This window comes from Amphiprion ocellaris, chromosome 3 (assembly GCF_022539595.1).
Source record: "Amphiprion ocellaris isolate individual 3 ecotype Okinawa chromosome 3, ASM2253959v1, whole genome shotgun sequence".
Taxonomy (NCBI): domain Eukaryota; kingdom Metazoa; phylum Chordata; class Actinopteri; family Pomacentridae; genus Amphiprion; species Amphiprion ocellaris.
Genome location: NC_072768.1, coordinates 2,676,582 through 2,696,611, shown reverse-complemented (window position 1 = coordinate 2,696,611; position 20,030 = coordinate 2,676,582). Strand labels below are relative to the sequence as shown.

The 20,030-nt window shown below is 37.3% G+C and overlaps 2 protein-coding genes across 5 annotated transcripts; one reads left to right on the top strand and one right to left on the bottom strand.

The window, feature by feature from the left end:
• Nucleotides 1-56: 56 nt before the first annotated feature.
• On the bottom strand, nucleotides 57-4,864 carry ccdc113 (coiled-coil domain containing 113). 3 transcript variants are annotated; one of them, XM_035953357.2, is made up of 9 exons: nucleotides 4,727-4,864; nucleotides 4,194-4,329; nucleotides 3,461-3,616; nucleotides 3,211-3,360; nucleotides 1,701-1,811; nucleotides 1,372-1,470; nucleotides 1,117-1,227; nucleotides 747-902; nucleotides 57-535 (listed from the first exon to the last, which is right to left on the bottom strand). In XM_035953357.2, the coding sequence occupies exons 1-9, from the start codon at nucleotides 4,816-4,818 to the stop codon at nucleotides 395-397; spliced, it is 1,152 nt and encodes a 383-aa protein (XP_035809250.2). In that variant the 5' UTR covers nucleotides 4,819-4,864; the 3' UTR covers nucleotides 57-394. The 3 variants fall into 3 exon arrangements, with proteins under 3 accessions (XP_035809250.2, XP_023137094.2, XP_054863147.1); XM_023281326.3 differs by having other exon boundaries at nucleotides 1,117-1,224; XM_055007172.1 differs by having other exon boundaries at nucleotides 4,717-4,857.
• A 367-nt stretch (nucleotides 4,865-5,231) lies between these two features.
• parp12a (poly (ADP-ribose) polymerase family, member 12a) lies at nucleotides 5,232-12,427 on the top strand. 2 transcript variants are annotated; one of them, XM_023281338.3, is made up of 11 exons: nucleotides 5,232-5,645; nucleotides 7,217-7,352; nucleotides 7,438-7,702; nucleotides 7,797-7,958; nucleotides 8,040-8,229; nucleotides 8,919-9,093; nucleotides 9,222-9,451; nucleotides 9,554-9,635; nucleotides 9,761-9,891; nucleotides 11,173-11,324; nucleotides 11,552-12,427. In XM_023281338.3, the coding sequence occupies exons 1-11, from the start codon at nucleotides 5,326-5,328 to the stop codon at nucleotides 11,806-11,808; spliced, it is 2,100 nt and encodes a 699-aa protein (XP_023137106.2). In that variant the 5' UTR covers nucleotides 5,232-5,325; the 3' UTR covers nucleotides 11,809-12,427. The 2 variants fall into 2 exon arrangements, with proteins under 2 accessions (XP_023137106.2, XP_023137105.2); XM_023281337.3 differs by having other exon boundaries at nucleotides 9,551-9,635.
• Nucleotides 12,428-20,030: the final 7,603 nt, after the last annotated feature.

Here is a 20,030-nt window from a genome sequence, read left to right as displayed (position 1 = left end):
AGTTTCTTTATAGGCTTTGCACACTTTGAAGCTTAAATACATGTAGAAGAATCAGACACATGCATTGGATTTAATACACTTGCTTCTTTTAAATACGGTATACTTAACTTTACAAAACTTGGAGCTTGGTCTTTACATTTACATAATATTTCATTCTTCACCATTTTGAATGGTAAAAAACATAGTGTGACTGAAAAATCTCAAAAGGATGAAAGCTTCATCAGCCTTGAGTACATTTCTGTATTTCCCACCAAGTTTTAAAAGATGCATCAATTTATTGTGACAAATCAGTTGTTGAATAACTGTCCTACTGTAAAATGGGGCCTAAACAGCACCCTAACTTGGGACAGATTATCTTTAATGAATCTGCAAAGCTTTCTGATTCTATACTTTTCTATGTGTTGTTTTCTGCTATGTTTGGAAGCTTTACTGGGAGTCTGTGATCTCCAGGCTGACTTCCAGCCACCACACTGTTAGCAGGAGTCAGAGTGGATCTTGGTTTGCTCCACGCTTTAGTGTGGGTCTTCAAGGCCATCTAGTGAAAGCAGAGAAACAGGGAGTGCACAGTTTTGGGTGCTATAACACAACAGTTTTTTGTAGGGCGAATAACTGAAGGCATGCAGGATGTGCTTAAAGTGAAAAACAAGGCCCTGCACTTCAAAGTCTAACACAGTTTTTTTACAGAGCGGGCAGAGAATCATGCAGATAACTCAAAGAATTTATAGAAAATGAAAATCAGTGAATACCTCAGCAATCCCAACCTTTCTCTCCCAAGTGTGAACGTTCTGCCGCAACTTCTTGAGTTTGTCCTTGACATACATGTACTCAGTGATATCAGGAGCCTGATAATGTGTGAGCTGCCGGCGCAGGTGCTGGTTGAAGGCTTCTGCCTTCAAACGCTCCTGAAGAGAGACAGAAACCAAGTACAAAAAGTGGACTGCAGATAGTCAAATGTGGTAGTTAAAATAAAAAAACTAACTAATTCAAAGCAATAAATTTAAAACCAGTAATAGGCCATTGAGCTAGTCCTATGTAGCAAATCAACCAAACCCTTTGTCAGTTGATAAATTCCATTTAGTTTGCCATACAGGGCTTCAAGTTCTAGACTCAACAAACCTCCTCTGCGTGCTGTATCTCCTCCTCAATTTTTGACAGCAACTGCCTCCTTTTGCGGATGTCGTTGCTCAACTCTGCAGATTCCAGTGTGGCACTTTGCAGCTTCTCCTGCTTGCAAAAACAAAAATACTCAGACCGATAAGAAGAAATGCACACACAGATCTGACAGATGAGAGCTACCGTAAAATGAAGATTACCAATACATCAGTGTGGGGATTAGTTTCATAAATTTACACTGAGAACTTCAACTGTTACCTTGTGTGAGCTGAGGACACGTTGTACTTTCAAACTATTGATCTGAAGTTCATCCAGGTTTTTGTCAACTCTTGACTCATTGTACTCCTGGAAGAAATCCTGGAACAAACAGCACAATTTATTTACTGATCAGCCTTGAATGATTGTTTATGTTAAAGTTAAAGCAAATTCCTAATTAAAGAATCACAAACTCATACCTGATTAACTAACCCCGGTTACAAAAAGTAGATAATAGACTCTCAGTGCAACTATCAAACTCACAAAATAGTTCATAAAAATATCTCTTTTCCCAGCTTTCTTATCCTCTAAGTCAGTAGTTAATTCTCTACCTCATATTGGACTTTTCCTATCTCTTTTTTCTGTTGGAGCTGCTGCAGGAGCTTCTTCTTGTGGACCTTCAGTGCCTGGTTCTTCAGATGAAACTTCTCCAATTGGCTAACCTGTTTTTATGTGTGAACAGAACACAGCATGAGGAGTAAGGGAGGTGAATGCTGGAAAGTAAATGCGAAAATAAGGACTAAATAAGTAAATACCCCAGCCATGTATCCTTCACATTTAAGGGATATGGACATTCAGGAACACCTTCCTACATTTAACACTTTGAGATTTTGCCTAAATGAAAAGTGCATTACAAATAAAATGTATTATTATTATTATTATTATTATTATTATTATTATTATTATTATTATTATTATTATTATTATTATTATTATTATTATTATTATTACATTTAGGAAGCTGCAGAAGTTACACGATGGTTTGACTATGGAATGCTACAGATGCTGAAGATGGCTAATTTCCATAATACTGTGATAAAAGGTGTGGCTGTTAAAATGCAGTTAATGGTGTAATTCTATTTTAATGTAGAAAATTTACATTTCACCGCTATTGTTAAAATTCCTGTAATAAAGTGAATTCTTAGAGAGCAGGAGGTTGTAGAGATTCATTACAACTTTATCGTATCCATAAGAGGCCATTGACTCCACAAGACAATAGATACAAAGCCAAACTCCACCTTATAGTAAGTTTGTTTCATATACTCCCAGCAGGCAAAAAGGGTAAAGAGCTGTGTTCCTGGGTTTGGCAAACTGTTCAAATAGACCTTTGTTCACTAATGAGGCAAACTATCCCTTCACTTTTTTTCTTCTTGGGCTCTGTGATTTATGTCAGCTAGAAGACAAGACAAGGCCTCCTCACATTGAAAAAGAGTATCAAGATTTTAATGGTCTCCGTGCACACCGAGGCACCAAAGTCCAGCTGGCCTCCCAGTGCTTACTAAGAGTGGGTGAGAGACCAACAGCCGCATGAAACCGCATACAGGTATTATTTAATATATAGAAACAGGTGATTTAAGTATGGAATTACCTTTGCAACCACACCACATTCCAGCAGCTTTTTTTTTAATCAACCCTGTACTTAAGGGACCCCATTTCAAGTCTCTTTCAAGTCACTTCTGTGAAGAAGAAAACGACCAGGCTTCTGAGACAACTAAGTGGAGAAAACCTAGTGCACTGCTTTGATCAGTGGAAGTGGCAGAAGGGGGACATAATGAAAGGGAAAAAGGATTAAAGTTGAATTACAGTAATAGTCTCATTATTTACTAGCCATACCTTATATGCTGACAGTGACAAATAGCTTAAATACATATTTATGAATTTGAAAGTACTAAAAAATGTACCATCTATGAGAAGTGAGTATAACTGAACTAATTCAACAGCCACAAGTGTGATGACATCTCTTGCAAGCTGAATTAAAATGAGTAGGCCAGCTAGGTCTCAAAATCTATTCAAAACTTACTTTGTACAGGTGAATACCATTGGGCTAAATCAAATTTTTACCTTTAACTTGTCTTCGATATACTGGAGCACCTTCTCTGGCTCCTTCATCGCCAGTCTGTTGTCCTTCATAGGTTTGAGTAGTTTGCGTTCAAATTCATACTTTGCTTTCTTGATCTCAGCTAGACACAGTTCTGCTTCTTCCATAGGAGCCTGGAGAGACAAGCAGGAGCACTTAAGAAATGTTTTCTCTCTAAGTGTGCATGTATGGATGTTTTCTCTTTATGTTATTATTTTATTAGTGTGTTTTAACCTTGTACTCATCCTGGGTTCTTTCATATTTCTGTTTGAGTTTCTCCTGGTCCTCTCGTGTTTCTCTCACTTCTCTCTGTGCCATATAAAGTTTTTGCTCCAAGGTCAGCAGCTGGAGGCGATCTGAGATGTTGGCTCGAGACCTCCGCCTCCATCCCTGAAGGCACAAAGGAGAATGGAATAGAAAGCCTTTATTGTCATTGTATTCAGGATACAAGGGGATTAGGAGTGTCATTTCTGCCTGGTGCATTGGAGTTAAAAAGACATACATTATATGACAATATTAAAACATATTACGCACACCATAAAACCATTGCACGCAATATAAAAGAGGTAGGAGGAGGAGAACAGTGCACAGAGCTGAGAAGCAAATCATTTAAGTGGTACTTAAATGGATCTTTCCTAATATTACAACCCTTAAAATATTATTAGAAATGTCTTAATTGTTCATATAATTATGTCCCCAGGCCACAAAGAGTAAACTGCTGCTACTTATGAAGCCATAAAAAGCAATTAAGGTTGTCCCTCTGTGGTTGTGTTTTAAATTCTAATCCTGGGACATTAAGAATAATTCCCTGATCCTAATAAAAATGTAGCTCTCTACGTATGTCTTTATGTGCCGACTAAATGAGTAAAATCTGTCAGCAGCGTTGACTTTTAGTAAGAGACCTACAGTCACAACAAATGATAATGAGTTATAAATAATAATAGCATATACATCTCCTAGCACTTACCCCACCCTCTAGCTGGGAGCTACCTTTTACCCCTGGACCCTCTCCTTCAGCTGGGGCCAGCAGCTCCTGTGGATCCAGGCGGCCAAGGAACTGTTCAAACATGGCATTCTCTGCCCGGAGGACCGCATTGGAATATCTTGGGTGAAAGACAATAAGAGCAACAAGCTTCAAAGAAAGAAGGAAATCCTGCAAGCTATAAGTTTAACTGCTTAAGCTAACAGGGTAACCTAATATTTAGAAAGAGGGTTCAAAGTGTACTCAAAGTATTTCAACATTTCATAATTTGTCTCACAATGTAACCTGGTCTCGTTTAAACATCTCTCTGCCCTTTATTTCTAGCTAACAGTTGCAGGATAAGGTGTGCTTTATTAATATTTAACTTATATACTCGTATTTCTCAATGGCAGAGCTACTGCTAGCATTAGCAAGGAACATTAGCTAGCTGTGCAAAACAAGCTAAAGTCCGATTTAAGTTAACACATTTAACAGCTGAGCGGGTGAAGAAACCCGTTGTAAATATTACTTGTCATTACTTTAGTTCTTCGACTCGTTTGTAAAGAGCTTCTTTTTGTTCGTCTGTGACCTCCTCGCCGTTTTCTTCTATCATTAAAAGCCCGTCCTCCATGGTTGCTAGGGTACACTGAAATTTAGCAGCGGTTGCTAGGGGCCGGTGTTGGATTTAAGTACTTCCGTAAACATTTTTAATCGGACATTACGTTAAAATTATTTCTTTCTGTCGCGTTTTTAACACTCTAGGACTGTGATTTTAGATGTTATTGTGGCTTGTGATATTCCTTAAAAATGTTTTTTTTAAAAATTAAAAAAGTGTCTACTTTAATATTTAAAAAAAGAAAGTTCTGATTTTTCCTCCAATCTCAAACCCACCCTCATGAGTCAAAGTTTATATTTATTAAAAATAAATAAATGAAAAATCTTGTGTTAATCCCTGTTCATTTAAGGGCAGACCTTATTTCTGTTTTTTATTTCTTTGTTGTTGTTGTTTTTATATAATTACTTATGTGCTCGCTATTTTGAGTTTCAGTTTCACTTCTCGGTAAAGCGCCAGTCATGGAGATAGTGGTTAGCTCAGCTCTTATCACAGTGTAGATTTCTTAGCCAAACTCTTCTCGCCATGTCTTCATTAATCTCTAAATTTGTCATCAAGATCCTTTGCGACAATCAGGGATGTTTGGACTTCCAGCGGCTGGACGAGACAATCGCTCAGACTTTCACGGTGGATAAATCCGTTCTGCGGGGTGTCCTCTTCGACGACGGTAAAATAGCCATTCAGGCAGGCAGAGAGAAGCTCCCTGACGGTCAAATAACCGGCCCAGACAGCCTGATTGTGGCTAAAACCAGCCTGCGGATCTGTCAAAAAAAGACAGGAGAGTGTGTTCAATGCGACGGTTTACACCTGTGCAGATATTTTGTGTGCGGAGAATGCACCTTCGGGTAAGACCACGTTTACTTTTACACTAATTTATCTCTTATCAAGCAGTACTTTCAAGAATATGCTCATTTATTTAGGCCTAGATCCTTTTGTCAAACAATCTAAAGAATCTAGAGGCTTTAAACTTTAAATCCCGACACACCCACACGGAAATTTCCACTTTGTTTGGTTAGACTTTCAGATTGTTTTTGTGTGCAGAGACACACCTCCTCCTCATGGTGGTGCTGTTGCACGTTACAGTAGGTTACAAATGATTTTCCTTTATCGTGTGATTAGTGCAATAATTGGAATGATCTCACATAATTCCATTCAACACCAGCTTTGTAATAAGACAGATTTCATAAACTGATGAGAAACTTTGCAAAAGGAGCACAAAAGGTTGCACTTACTATTAATACTGGTAGTAATACTACCACTGGCAGCACATTTTAATCTGTTTTCTGTTACACTTTAAAAGTCATATTCCTTTCATGTGAAAACCTACTTGGCAATAACTTCTTCCTGATTCTGAATCAAAAACATTTGACAAAAGACGAAACTTGTGCAAAAGTCAGTAAGCATGCATTTCTGTTCATTTTGGTGTGGATCTAATTGTTGTTTGCTGCTTAAAAAAATATGGATGTGTATTCTTGGAATTTAATACTATTATAAGAAAAAATAGATATAATCCAGGATGAACACTTAATTGAAAATGCAATCTAAATGACAACAGTGGCAATTTTTTTTGATAAAGGTAGAATTTTGTCACAAAATACTTTTATACATGAAGTATTGTGGCAGTGCAGAGATATTGTGGCCTGCATTAATAATAACATTAATAAACATGCTTTTTTGATACACACCTACACTTAAATCATCAATTTTACATTTTCTTTCAGTGCAATAAAATGCAAAAATGACAGTTCCCAACAAAATTGTGACTCACATTGCAATATCTGTAGAAAAAAAAACCCCAAAAAACAAGATTTTGTTGTTCTTTTGTACACCATTCACTTACATCATTCACCTCTACAGGTAATTAGAATAAAACTATACTGAATGAGACAACCACCAGGGAGATCATGAAAATTTCATAAAATGTTCAGAACAGAATAGTTTCATATGGGCTTCTGTGGAAAAACAAGTTTGTTTTTTAATGCATATGTTGTTATCATCATCAAATATAATTGTGTTTGCATCCTATTGAATGACCTTGAAAATCATTTTCCCCAGAGAACCTCCTCTGTGTACTGTACTGTCAGTAACAAAGCTCTATTGAGTGCTGTTTATGCTGCGAATAAAGCTGAAGTCACTTTACAAGTAGGTCAGATAATAAAACTATACAGGCAGCAGAGTGACAGGTGCATTTAGTCAAAGTAAAAACACAAATACGATGATAAATGAGCCGACAATAAATTATCATCACTACAAAATATTTTAAAAAAAGATCTCAGATGTGATTTTTCTTCTGTCAGCCACCAGAATGTTCAGTTTTAATCATACAGAATGGTAGGTTTTTCATGTCTGGAAGCTGTATATGTACAGAAACCTCATAAACCCAGTTTTACCTTCATACGCATGTTGTCATTTTCAGACTCAAATGTAAAAATCCTCACAGTCTGGCTGTTCCACACAATCAGGAGATTCTGAAGAGATACAGTCTTCACGATCTGACAGAGAAGCAGCTGTTTCAGCTCTTACTGCAGAATGATCCCTATCTGCTCCCAGAGGTGGGTTTCTCTCCCTACAGTGAGAGGCAAAGGTGGGGATTTGGAAATGAAATAATTCTCACCCGTCTCCTGTGATCCCCTGTAGGTATGTGGACATTACAACAAGGGCAACGGTTTGCACGGCTCCTGCAGATTCACCACCTCCTGCACCAAGCTCCACGTCTGCATGCACTACTTACAGGGCGACTGTAAGTTTGGATCTTCGTGTAAAAGAGCTCATAATATCGACGCACAAGGAATGAAGCTCCTCCGAGGAGTCAGTAAAGAGAATATTGCAAACCTCTTCATGACCTACAGAAATAAGTTCATCATCACGGGGCAACAGGAGAGACCAGCTGCTGTTGTCTCTGGTAAATGGCTGCTTTTATTAAACGACTGCTGGTTGAAATTTTGTTATCTGATCAGGGAAGTATTTTACAGATTATTAACGTGTGTCTTCTGCAGTGCTGCAAGAGATGAGAATCTCCACTCCGCAGCCTTCCCACCTGCCCTCCCAAAACAACCCTGGATCTACCACCAGCTCTGCTTGTCCATCTAAAGCCCTGAGTGACGTCGACCAGAATGAAATCTGCCTCTACTTCGTTCGCAGACACTGCGGCTTCAAAGGTATTATTGATAGAACTCAGCAGTCACATGTGCTGATCTTTCTCTGTATAAGTGCCTCGTGTCTTTTGCTTTTTCCCTCAGACAAGTGTGTTCGTGTCCACTGGAACCTGCCTTACAGATGGCAGGTTTTAGACGGTGACGGTGTGACCTGGAAGGACTTGGACAACATGGAGGACATTGAGAAGGTCTACTGTGACCCAGCTCATGACACAATCTGCACAGATCAACCATCAGCCACCTCTGGGCTTTTCAAATTTCTGTCTTATGTAAGGTACGTAATTAAATGGAACACATAGATGCACATACTCTGGTATACAGTGGTGGAGGAATATTTAGAAGTAAAAATACTAAAAAAGCAATGAAAATATGCTCTAATACAACTAAAAATCCAACTTCAGTAAAAGTACATGAGTATTATCAGCAAAGCATAGGTAAAGTATTCAAGTAAAGTTAACCGGTTGGGTCCTTCTGACTGGTTTATGATTATATATGGTGTCATTAGATTGGTAATACTGAAGTATGAGCGTGTTTGCAGCATGTTACTGTTGTAGCTGCTGGAGTCGGAGCTAGTTTAACTACTGACACCAGGTAAGTCTGAAGGGACCGTGAGATGATTAAATGGGGGAAGAAAGAAGAAAAACATAGTTTTGATATTTAGTGAGACATTGGATCATTAGATTTTTATTTACAAATGTGTCTATTATCTAAAATCTCCATCTTAAATGTAGCCAAAGCTGTCAAATAAATATATTCAAGTAGAAATGTAACAGAGTGGGAGTATAAAGTAGCATAAAACCAAAGTACTCAAGTACAAGATTAGATGCACTTGGTTATGTTCCACCACTGCTTTTATATAAATGTGTTCTACAGGAAAAAATACACACTTACCGATTTGTACTATTTGCAAAATCTCAAGTCTGAAATGTTCACTCACCTGGAGGGAATTCCCTTTCCTCTCAGCTCTGCACCTCCCCCTGTGCAGTCAGTTGACTTCATGAAAATGACGTTTGGAGGGTCTCCAGTTCGTCGCCTCTCCACTGCCTCCTCTGTCTCAAAGCCGCCTCACTACATTCTTACAACAGAGTGGCTTTGGTACTGGAAGGACGACAGCGGAAAATGGCAGGAGTTTGGACAGGTGAGTCCAACATGTGTAAATAACACAGCTGTGTGTGTTTGCTCAGTAATGATTGGATGAAAGTTATGTGTCTGTGTCACCATTGTCGCTCTTTTCAAAGCAGCCTATCCCATTTGTGTTCTCTTTAGGATGACAGTGATGCAACAGTCACTTCTCAAACCCTGGAGAACGTGTTCCTGGCAGACCAAAATACAGAGATTCCCTTTAAAGCTGGCAAGCAGCAGTATGTTCTCCACTTCAAAGATGCAACAGGAGCCCAGCAGATGTACCAGGAGAATGTCAAGTTTAAAACCAAGAGGGAGGTCAGAAGGAGGCCTCGCTTTGTGTCTGCTCATGACGTGGAGGTGAAGCTGAAGAGGTATTCTGATTTTCCATTTAGAGGCATGGTTTTCTGTTGTTTTTGATATGTCAGTGTCTCAAGTGACTTCACTGAGACTTCTTCTGTATGTCTTCTCAGTAGTACTTCATCACACAGCTCCTCCACAGCTGAGAGTGTCCCATCCTACTGGGACAAGACCGCCCTGCCTGAGTTTGGATTCAAGGTATCTCTATAGATAATACATTATTATAATAAATATTTCAGTTTTTAGTATGTTTTGCTTCTTGATAAACACTTAATGTGTATTTCTACCTTTCTTAATGACTTCTTTGTATGTTGCTCTTTCAGCTCATACCTCTTCCCAAAACTGCAAAGGAACATAACAGGATTGAGATGTTGTTTAAGCTCACCATGCCTCAGGGTAAAATTAGCAGCATCCAGAGGATCCAGAACCCCTCTCTTTGGAAAGTCTTTCAATGGTAAATCACTAGCAAGGATTTTTGGGTCCATTCATGAAATAGTTTGACATTTTAGATGAGTCAGATAAGGAAATTGACAAAACTCTGTGTTAAATATGAAACCACTGCCAGCATGGGTTAGCTTAGCTTAGCAGAAACATTAAGAATGGGGAGTAACAGCTAGACTGGCTCTGTCCAAACCTGAAAAAGGTTTTGCAGGGTTTGCTTTTTGCTTGACTGTTTCTTGGACAGGTGAAGGGACTTGGTGAAGTTTCAAATGGCTGACACCGCATTTGCCGTTTCCCCGATTCCCTGTAAAGAATAGAATAAGGTTTACTGATATCAGGAGAAGTGACACAACAAAGCAACACATTCATGTGAGCATCGCCAGCATCAGTTGTGAGGATTCTCTTTTATCTTCAAGTATTTATTGTAGTTGGGAGAAGGTCAGATTTAGATTACAGACCAATATGCAGACAACTCATCTGCTTAGTCATGTCAGAGTCAACAATATCTAACCTTGACCATAGCAGAGAATCCTAGCATATCTTCCTCCTACAGGATCTGCCTGTCTGAACATAATTTAGGATGATGTCAGCTAACAGCCACAAAGAAATACCTCAGTAGGGGGAAAGAGAGTCATTTTCACTTCACAAAATTTAAATATGAATGTTAAGACTATTTATTATTACAGAAAATATAAATCTACCTGACTAATTTAAACATTAAGACGTTGTAATATATATAATACAATTTAACTTGACTCACATAAATGTTAAGATAATATTGTATAGTCGAACAATACTAATTTAAAAAAAAAATTAAGGTTAGGATCCTACAAAAATGTACACAGATTCCCTGTGAGCAGCCTATTGGCAACAACTGCCTTTTAACCCTTTGATACACAACATGGGTCAAAAGTGACCCAAATGCAATGGAAAATGGGTATCTCTTGACCCACGTTGTGCATCAAAGGGTGAACAGAACGGGACCTCCGGCAGAACCAGGCACAGGGAAGTCAGCTGCCTGCCTCAGCCGGTTGGAGTTAAGGTGAAGGTGAGAGAAAATGATAGCTGGGACAAACAAACAAAAGAATATAAAGACTGGACAGATTGATGGATGCACATATCAGGCCTGTGCAGCTCCAGAGCCAGAAATACTGAGGGACAGACAGACAGAGGACAGGGAGGACAAACTACAGGATGAAGAAGACTTAAAGCTATAGTGCATACAGTCATATCAATATAGCATTTCCAGCATTTCCAGCATTACCACGTAAATTCTGATATGTTGTGTGTTCAGGCAGAAAGATCAGATGAAGGAGAGGAATGGAGGGAATCTTGTGAATGAGCAGTACTTGTTCCACGGGACAGATGAGTCCCTGATTGAGGCCATCTGTGAACAGAACTTTGACTGGAGGATGTGTGGTGTTCATGGCACCGCCTACGGCAAAGGTACAGTAAAGCAGCCTATTCATCCATTCTAGTTATATGACTAATACACACTATTCAGTTTCTAGTACTGACAAGCTGTCAATGTTTTCCTCTATATTGCTGATGCTGTGTTGTGGTTTGGTATGAAGATGTAACTCGTTGGTACAAGGATTTTGGTATTAAAAAAAGCAAACTTTACCAGTACTTTTGCCTTGTGTCACTATTAACATCGCTTCGATATTTTCTAGGGAGCTACTTTGCCAAAGATGCTTCCTACTCGGACAAATATGCCAGAATCAGAGGAACCCCGAACAAGATCATGTTTGTTGCTCTGGTGCTGGTGGGGGAGTACACCAAAGGAAGGAGCAGCTACGTACGGCCTCCGCCAAAAGGAGGCAGCAGGACTTTGTATGACAGCTGTGTCGACTCCGAGAGCAACCCCAGCATATATGTCATCTTTGACAAACAGCAGATTTATCCAGAGTATCTTATCAACTACTCATAGATCGCAGGGTTGGGTTTTCCTTTTCTGAAGACTTTAATCAGGGGAAAAATGTCTCTTTAGCTGGCTGGTTGTAGCTCGTTGCTTGTTAGGTTTGTAGAGTTTTGCAGTGGTGGAAGTGAATTTTAAAAGTAAATCCAAAAGTGAAAATAAAAATTAAAGTCTGTCTTTCAGAATACTAGGTGAAATTACACAGCATAACACAACATGTTAAAGTGTCTGTAAATGAAGGTCTCACTACAACACATTTGTCATGATAGTTGGATCATTAATGTGTGTTTAATGTTGCAGCATTCTTAGGTAGGGCTACTTTAAAACCACTTTCTGTACTGTTGGGTGCTTTGAGTTACTGCAAATCACCATAATTTAGAAGCTGATCATGTTTTAAAATATTTCCACCTGAAATGTAACGGAAAAGAAGATCAAAGTAGGATGAGGTTAGAAATGCCTCAGTGGGATTATTAGAAAAGACTCGCTTTTGCATTAAAGAATATACACAAAAAATGTGGCTTTTCCTTTACAGATGTCTGTGACTGCACTTTCACACCTTTTTTTCTTGACAAGGATGTCTGTGGTTTGCACTGGTTGTTACAAAATAAACACATTGCAATATGTCAAAGTGGTCCGTTGTTACTCCTTTATTTACACAGTGCATTGAACACACCGTCTTTTTTTGTCTTTTTTTGTACAAGTGGCATTTGACCAATTTCAAATAATAAACATAATTCAAACTATCCCATTCATTAAAATATGTTTCACAGAAACATTTGAATTAATCATCAGTAGATCCCTCTTATTAGATACATTCAAGTTGAAAATTCATTCAAGGCTACATTTCTGAAGCATCTCTGATCTCTCCCTAAAATCCAAACTTTGACAGATTAACCTTCCTACATGGTTCATTATGTTTCAATAAAGTGCAACTGTTCTCCTTGAACAATAATTTATGACTTCACCAAGAGCTATATAGTTAGAAAATATTTCCTAGTCTGTAATATCTAATAAACATTGTCAGACTTCATCAGGAATAAAAACAACATTGGGGATTTTCTTTCCTTTTACCAAACCACCTCTTACAGTCTAAAATAGAATAATGACCGCATTATGTTCAAATAAAGCCTTCAGTACATCCAAATATCATCAGTAACAATTAGACAAGTGACTGGATTCATTCTCTTTCCCAATAACGCACCATTCTCATGTCATTTTAGATAGAAATCTGGTGGTCAGATGTATGCGCTATAACAAGCATTCTCAGTTACTGAATGTAAAGAAAAGCATTTCAACTCCTTGTAGATATCAACAATAAAAACTTTTAGAGAAACACGTATGTGATTCCTGTGTGAATGCAGGTATGTGAATAGTAAAGGAGAAGCAGTAGTACAATGAACAGATGTTCTGTTAAAGAACCTATTAGAGCAGCTGCCTATTTGGTGACACAATTTGCAAATTTATCAGATTCAGGTAACAGACTGAGTCCACTGCGGCTCTTCTGCACAGCAACCATGTGGCTGTGATACCACCAGGGAAAGGATGGCATCTGCAGCCAGCTGTATGGTTCTCCCAGCCTGTGTAAACTCTCATTAGTTTTTAGTTTGGAGTGAAAACTAGTGACAGTGGATGTTTTTTTTGTGTGCGTTTACATATTGTTAGCTATCCCAGTAGTTCAACTATCAACATCCTTTCTCAGGAGTGATATGACTCCATCTTTAGATTAAACTGATACAAGTATCCAGATGCCACAGTGCAAACAATATAAAAGTTACCTGTTTATGACAGTAAACAGTAAAGTTTAAAAAGTTATGTTTTGTAAATGAGTTTTTATGAATGACAAATATTTCTCTTTTAAAAATGCTTCAAAATAGTGAGTATTACTATCAGTAGAGAGTTCAGGGGGACGTAAACTACCCACCAGAGTGCCTGATTAGGTAGATGAAGCTCACTTGGACCAACTAAAGTTTATCATCACTGCAGCAACATTATCATCACCTTGGTCCACTTTTCAGTCCACTAGATTTTCATGGTAATTGAGGAAAAAGCCAGAAACAAGGACTTAACAGCGTGTCCGAGACACTGACACACTGGTACACCTTTTGTAACTTTTCATAGAATTATTTTTTTCGACCTTATAAGAGGATGAATGGTGAATTTCTAACCATCTGATGGAGAATTGGCTTCATCGTGTGCTATGTCTCTTCTTGTAATTTTCACAAATACACCATTTATAGGTCCAAGAGTCCTCAATGACTTCAACTCAAGAGGAACCTGGAAGATGCAAACAGTGTCTAAAGTTAAACACCATGTTCATAACAAACATGGAAATAGTTGAGAGATGCACATTGAATCATTCAACCATTTTTTCCAAATTATAGCAATCTCAGATGTTAAGTAAACTCCACTGGTGGTATATTAGCAACCAATAAAACCAACAGGCTTAACATTTACATGAACATACCCTACCATTCAAAAGTTTGGAGCCATCCAGGCAATTTCATTCTTTCCATGAAAACTCACACTTTTATTCATGTAATAACATAATTGCACATGAATAACGGATTTTCTAATCATTAATGAGCCTTTCAACACCATTAGCTAACACAATGTAGCATTAGAACACAGGAGTGATGGTTGCTGGAAATGTTCCTCTGTACCTCTATGGAGATATTCCATTAAAAATCAGCTGTTTCCAGCTAGAATAGTCATTTACCACATTAACAATGTCAGGACTGTATATGTAACAGTGTATATGTGATTAAATAATTCCACTCGCTGCAATTTAGTTGTATTTATTGTTATTGGCTCAATAGCGCCCTCTGTGGAGCTGTAGTATGCAGCTGGCGTTGGAGGCATACGGTCAGTTCCAGAGAGGCGTGCACGAGGTAGGTCAGAGAGCACAGCACGAGATCATAAACGGTTTCTTTCTTGTTGTTTTCTTGTTTATTTTATGAGTACATGTGCAATATGATCTAGCCACATGTTGACTGGAGTGTGTGCACATATGTTTAATGTTTTTATGTGTTTGGACATGTAACGAGGGAGTTTGAGACACTCCGTGGGCTAGCCATGTAGTGAGCATTAGCCTAATGAACGTGCTCCTTTCTTTAGTGTGCTGTACTCCAGACAACCGAGCCGCTGACCAGTGGTTTCTTTATTTCACCAGCATTAAACGGCACAAAGAAGACGATATCGGCCTTCCGACTGCTTTATTAAAAATAACACAAGGCAGAGTCGAGGGGTTTGAACCAGCCAGTGATAGTTTCACTGTGCATGGTTACATATATCTGATTAATATTATCTTTATTGAAAAAAAATTGCTTTCTTTTAAAAATAAAGGCATTTCTAAGTGACCCCAACCTTTTGAACCGTAGTGTGTACGTGGTATATACAAGTATGTAAAATAAGGTATCCGCTTTTGGCCATCGCCACACAAATCCTTAGATTCAGTGACAAATGTGTCAAAGTTAATTAAAACAGAGGAACCAGCTGGTTGGAGTTTTAGACGACTTTGCAGTTATTTTTCACTTTTTGTATGATTTATTTTATTTTTTTTTTTTTTTTTTTACAGAAAGAGGGTAAGTCTATGCCCTTTAAACTAACCTGTAATGACAATACACCTGTCAACATGCTGCAGTTTTATGTAAAAAAATGGCATAAATAATGTCAAAAACAAATCTATGTTTATGTAGATTTAAGCTAACTACATTCACACCTGACATAGAGCTAACCCGGATGTCCCAGGTCACCTGAGGTTAACTGGTTAAAAAGCAGGTTGTCTATTTATTAAAGTCGTCACTGGACGCAGTAAAATCGGCTCCATTTTTTGATATCTGACTGGAATAAAGTTTGCACTGCTGCATTACAGTCTATGAGTCAAACATGCAGGTTCATTCATCTCACACGACTCTCATTTCCCTGGTAAATATTTGAACTGCGGCTCACCTGGAAAGAGGACGAGCCGACGTCAGCAGCAGGGGGCGGGGCTAAAAGTCGACGGTCAAGACGGACCCGAAATAAGAAAAACAAACCGATTTATTTTATTTTTCATTTATGTTCTTAGATGAATGTATGAGCTTCGACACATTCCCCAATAGTTTTAATCTGTGATCTCTGTTTTTTTTAATTTTGCCTGAATTCTCCTGTAAGTCAGCATCAGATCAGTTTGGTAATGTACATAAAGCAGGTGACCAAACCTATCCCTCTAAATACAGAGAAAGGCTTAAGGATAATGTGACCACACCTTAAGAGATATAAATATGTCATTTCAATTCCTTATATAATGTTAATCCCACAAATGTTGGATGATTCCGTTGTGCTTTGTCATTAATTTCCATTAGTGAGGGTTACAAATGATCTGGTGTTCACTGGTTGTTACAAAATAAAAACACTGCAAAATGTCAGAACAGTTCACTGTAACTCCTTTATTTTCACAGTGCATTTAACACACCAAAATCTTTCTTTTCCTTTTTACAAGTGGCATTTGATCAGTTTAAATGCACATGATGTATGTTTCACAGAAACATCTGAATTAATCATCAGTAAATCACTCCTATTGTGCACATTCAAGTTTAAAATAGTTTCAAGCATCCCGGATCACTCCCAAGCATTGGCTACAATTCTACATTTCACAGATTAACCTTCCTACATGATTAATTATTATGCTTCAACAAGATGCAACTGTTCTCCTGTAAGAATAATGAATGACTTCACCAAGAAAGGCCTGTGCTCCTATGCAATGTTCCCTGTAATTTTTCCTGAGTCTGAGCAAACACACAAACTCCCTGAGCGTCCCTTGGACCACTGTGAGCAACATCAGACGTGTGCACTGTGGTCACACCAGCATCACATCCATTCAAGTTACATGGTTCATTAAAAGAATCAAATTACAGCATTTACATTTCTGTTAAAACACTTTGTCAACAGGAGCCAGTTGAAGGCTGCAGTGATTTTAGTGACACTACAATGTATAAGAGTGAAGTTATTGAATATTTGTCTCTCTTTACTGTTGCAGCGGTTTTGCAAATTGCAGACGGATCCTGTTCACTCCATAGACACCAATGTTATTCCTGTAGCTTGAAAGACAGCTACTTTTGATAAAACTGGGCTTGTAGCACATTGTCTGCCTTGCAACAATGGGAAAGAGGCACCGTTTATGTTTTGACAACCTATATCTAATGAGTTATTGATGCTGGAAGTCCGAATCTGTGAATGTCTTTCTAAATTTACTGAACTTGGGGCCACTACCACCTAAGGAGTGGTATATTTAATTTTGAAAAAAGCATTTAGCCATACTTAAAGCTTTAAGTGCTTTATTAACACGGAACTAAAAATTTTGTATTGTTTTATTACAGGTTCTGTCTGAAAAGAGGTGGCATCATTTTAAACAGTGAAATCAAACTAACAAAATGTAATGACCAACCAGTGAGCAATACTGGATTCTGCAAAAACATAAACAACTTTTTTTAAAATCTAAATCTTAACACAGTTAATGTATTAACTTATTTTTGTGTGTATGCATGTATTTATTGATTTATTTAGTACTGTTAACATAGAGTTCTGAGTGAATTTTTCTTAAGATAGGCAAAGGCTATTTATTGATTACATATAGGCTCTTAAATGTTTATTAAAAACTAAAAAGCATTTTAAAAAAAACAACTTAGGCTTTTATTGAGTCACTAAAATACTGTAGAGTACAGACCACATCAGCATGATTATAAGCATCCTCTGGTAAATGAACAACCAGATACTGATGTCTCTCACCATATGGACTTCAGGAGATGATTAGATGATGATAAACTGTGACCTACTGGTTGGATTCTCTCTGTTCTCATGTTTCTTACATGTTTGTCCCCTGACAGCCGGGTCCTAATGTTTTTTGAGCAACACACCATACTATGACTTTTTTACAATGATGGTTCTACTATGGAACCAGTTTGACATGTTCAGGTGTTCTTTGTGTGAAAACTCAGAGATTTCAGGGATCAGAAGGTGGTTTTCAACTTTCTTTGTTAACTTTCTGCTTCAACTTTAAACTAAATTTCCTTGACTAACCCCGCCCTCTGGACTTCCAGGAAGCTGTGTTCCTATTGGCTGTCCAGATGGCTGATTGGTGTTATCAGGAACACCTGAGCAGCTCAGTGTCTTCCTGCTTTATGTGGCTGCAGACAAACATTTCCTCTGCTTCCCTTCACCACTGAACTGGGTTTGGCTTCATTGCTTTAGTTTGTTCTTTAGGCGCTGGCTTGCAGCTTCCAGCAGTAAAATCGTCTTTAATGTGTTTCTTGGTGTGTTTTAGGGCTTTGTACTGGATAGTTGTCTTGGTAAATGTGGTTCTTTAGCCACAGTTAGCACATGGTGCTAATGTGTGCAGTGATTAGTGGATTTGCTGCAGCTGAGTTGTGTCTTTATCTTGGCTGTAGTGAGTCTTTAGAGGTTTTTGGTCAGACACATTCTGTATTCTTGTTTGAGAACCAACGTTGGTTGTCCAGAAGGTAAGAGTTCCTGTCCTGATTCTCTGTTCTCAGAGGTTCTCTGGTAGGCTGCAGGAGACTTTAGCGTTTGGGTTGTACTAATTTGGTTTTTGTAAGGTTTCATTTGGACGACTATCTTGAGGCTCCTCCATGTGGTTTAGTGAGGTTTTCTGGAACAGTTCTACAAAGCAACCTGCAGCAGAAGAGACTTTGAGAGTTTTTAGGAAGTTCTGGAGACCAGACTTTAGAGCAGCAGAAACATTTGTCAGCAGTTTGAGCAGGAGAAGGTGAGCTTCAGAGTAGAAATGAGGAGAAGGAAACCTTCTTGACCTGTGTGGTGTGGTGTACCAAGAGTTTGAGCAGGTTGTGAAGAGTCTGTAGTTCTTTGGTCTGAAAGCACAAGAAGAGTCAACTCATTAAAGGAGAAAACAGGAGATATTGTTGGTTCTTCTGTCGCTCTACAGTTTCCAGTTTCCTTAGACTGAATATCAAGTTTATATTTTAAATGATTTCCCATGTGAGCCCAAGAAGACTTCAATAAACTCCCTCCATCCCCTGGACACAACATATTTCATTACCATGTTAAATATTATTTTTAGAAAATGTTTTTGAGTTTTAATCATAGTTTTAGCATAGTTTTTTTTTCTCTTTGCTTGTTTAGTTTTGTCATCTGTGTAAAAGGTGCTAAACAAATAAAGTTGAATTGATAAACTGAATAGTTGACTAACTCATGATTCTGACAACAGAAGTAATTTCATTGTAATTTAAGGGTTTATTTCATTTTTAAGGTTGAGGTTAAAATCGACAGAAAAGGAAGATTAAAGAAATAAACTACATAATAAAAAGCAATTAAATCAAAGGAAAAAAATTAATACAATAAAACTTTAAAAAAGTTTTATTATTAAAAAGATTTAAGAAATTTAAGATGTAATTTTCTAATTAAACATTTAATTTTTTAATTAAATGTTTTGTCTTTTTAAAGGTTTAATAATCTAATTAAATGTTTTGCATTTTTTAAAATGTTTAATATTCTTGTTTAATTGTATACAAAATATCGAATTAGATAATTCAACAAGATACATGTCATTATGAAATTAAACAAAATTTTTAAAATACAAATATTAAAAATTACAGATAAAATATTTTCCATAATTAAACATTTAAAGGATACAATTAAACAAGAAGAATATTAAACATTTTTTAAAAATGCAAAACATTTAATTAGATTATTAAACCTTTAAAAAGACAAAACATTTAATGAAAAAAATTAAATGTTTAATTAGAAAATTACATCTTAAAGACAATAAAACTTTAAATAGGAATTAAACAGAAAATACAATGAAGCATTTAAAAAGAAAATTAAACATTAAAAGGTGGTAAAACATTTAAAAAGAAAAACCTTAAAGATTTAATCGCAACATTAAATATTGGGAAAGGAAAAAAAACTCAAACAAGCCGATAAAACATTTGAAAAAACAAACATTAAAAAGACAAAACATTTGGAAATCAAATCAGACATTAGAAAAGAATAAAAGGTGAGAAAAGAGCAAAACTAAACGTTAAAGAAGAATCAAACTAAACACAAAACATTTGAAAAGACACCAGTTAGACTTTAGAAGATCAAATTAAACAGAAAAGACAATAAAACGATCAAAAAGAGCAAAAACAGATAAAGATCTTAAAGTGTTTTCTAGTCTGATACGAAAACATGAAGTTGTTTCTTCAAACATTTCCTCTTTCTATGTTCTTGGTTTGATT

Bases quoted from the DNA above. Each gene is read 5' to 3' on its own strand.
- parp12a (XM_023281337.3), top strand. From the start codon at position 5,326: ATGTCTTCATTAATCTCTAAATTTGTCATCAAGATCCTTTGCGACAAT. The intron at 8,230-8,918 runs GTACGTAATTAA...CTTTCCTCTCAG, and splicing joins AAATTTCTGTCTTATGTAAG to CTCTGCACCTCCCCCTGTGC. The intron at 9,452-9,550 runs GTATTCTGATTT...ATGTCTTCTCAG, and splicing joins GTGGAGGTGAAGCTGAAGAG to TAGTACTTCATCACACAGCT.
- ccdc113 (XM_035953357.2), bottom strand. From the start codon at position 4,818: ATGGAGGACGGGCTTTTAATGATAGAAGAAAACGGCGAGGAGGTCACA. The intron at 1,228-1,371 runs GTAACAGTTGAA...TGTTTTTGCAAG, and splicing joins GTGTCCTCAGCTCACACAAG to CAGGAGAAGCTGCAAAGTGC. The intron at 903-1,116 runs GTTTGTTGAGTC...GTCTCTCTTCAG, and splicing joins AGATACAGCACGCAGAGGAG to GAGCGTTTGAAGGCAGAAGC.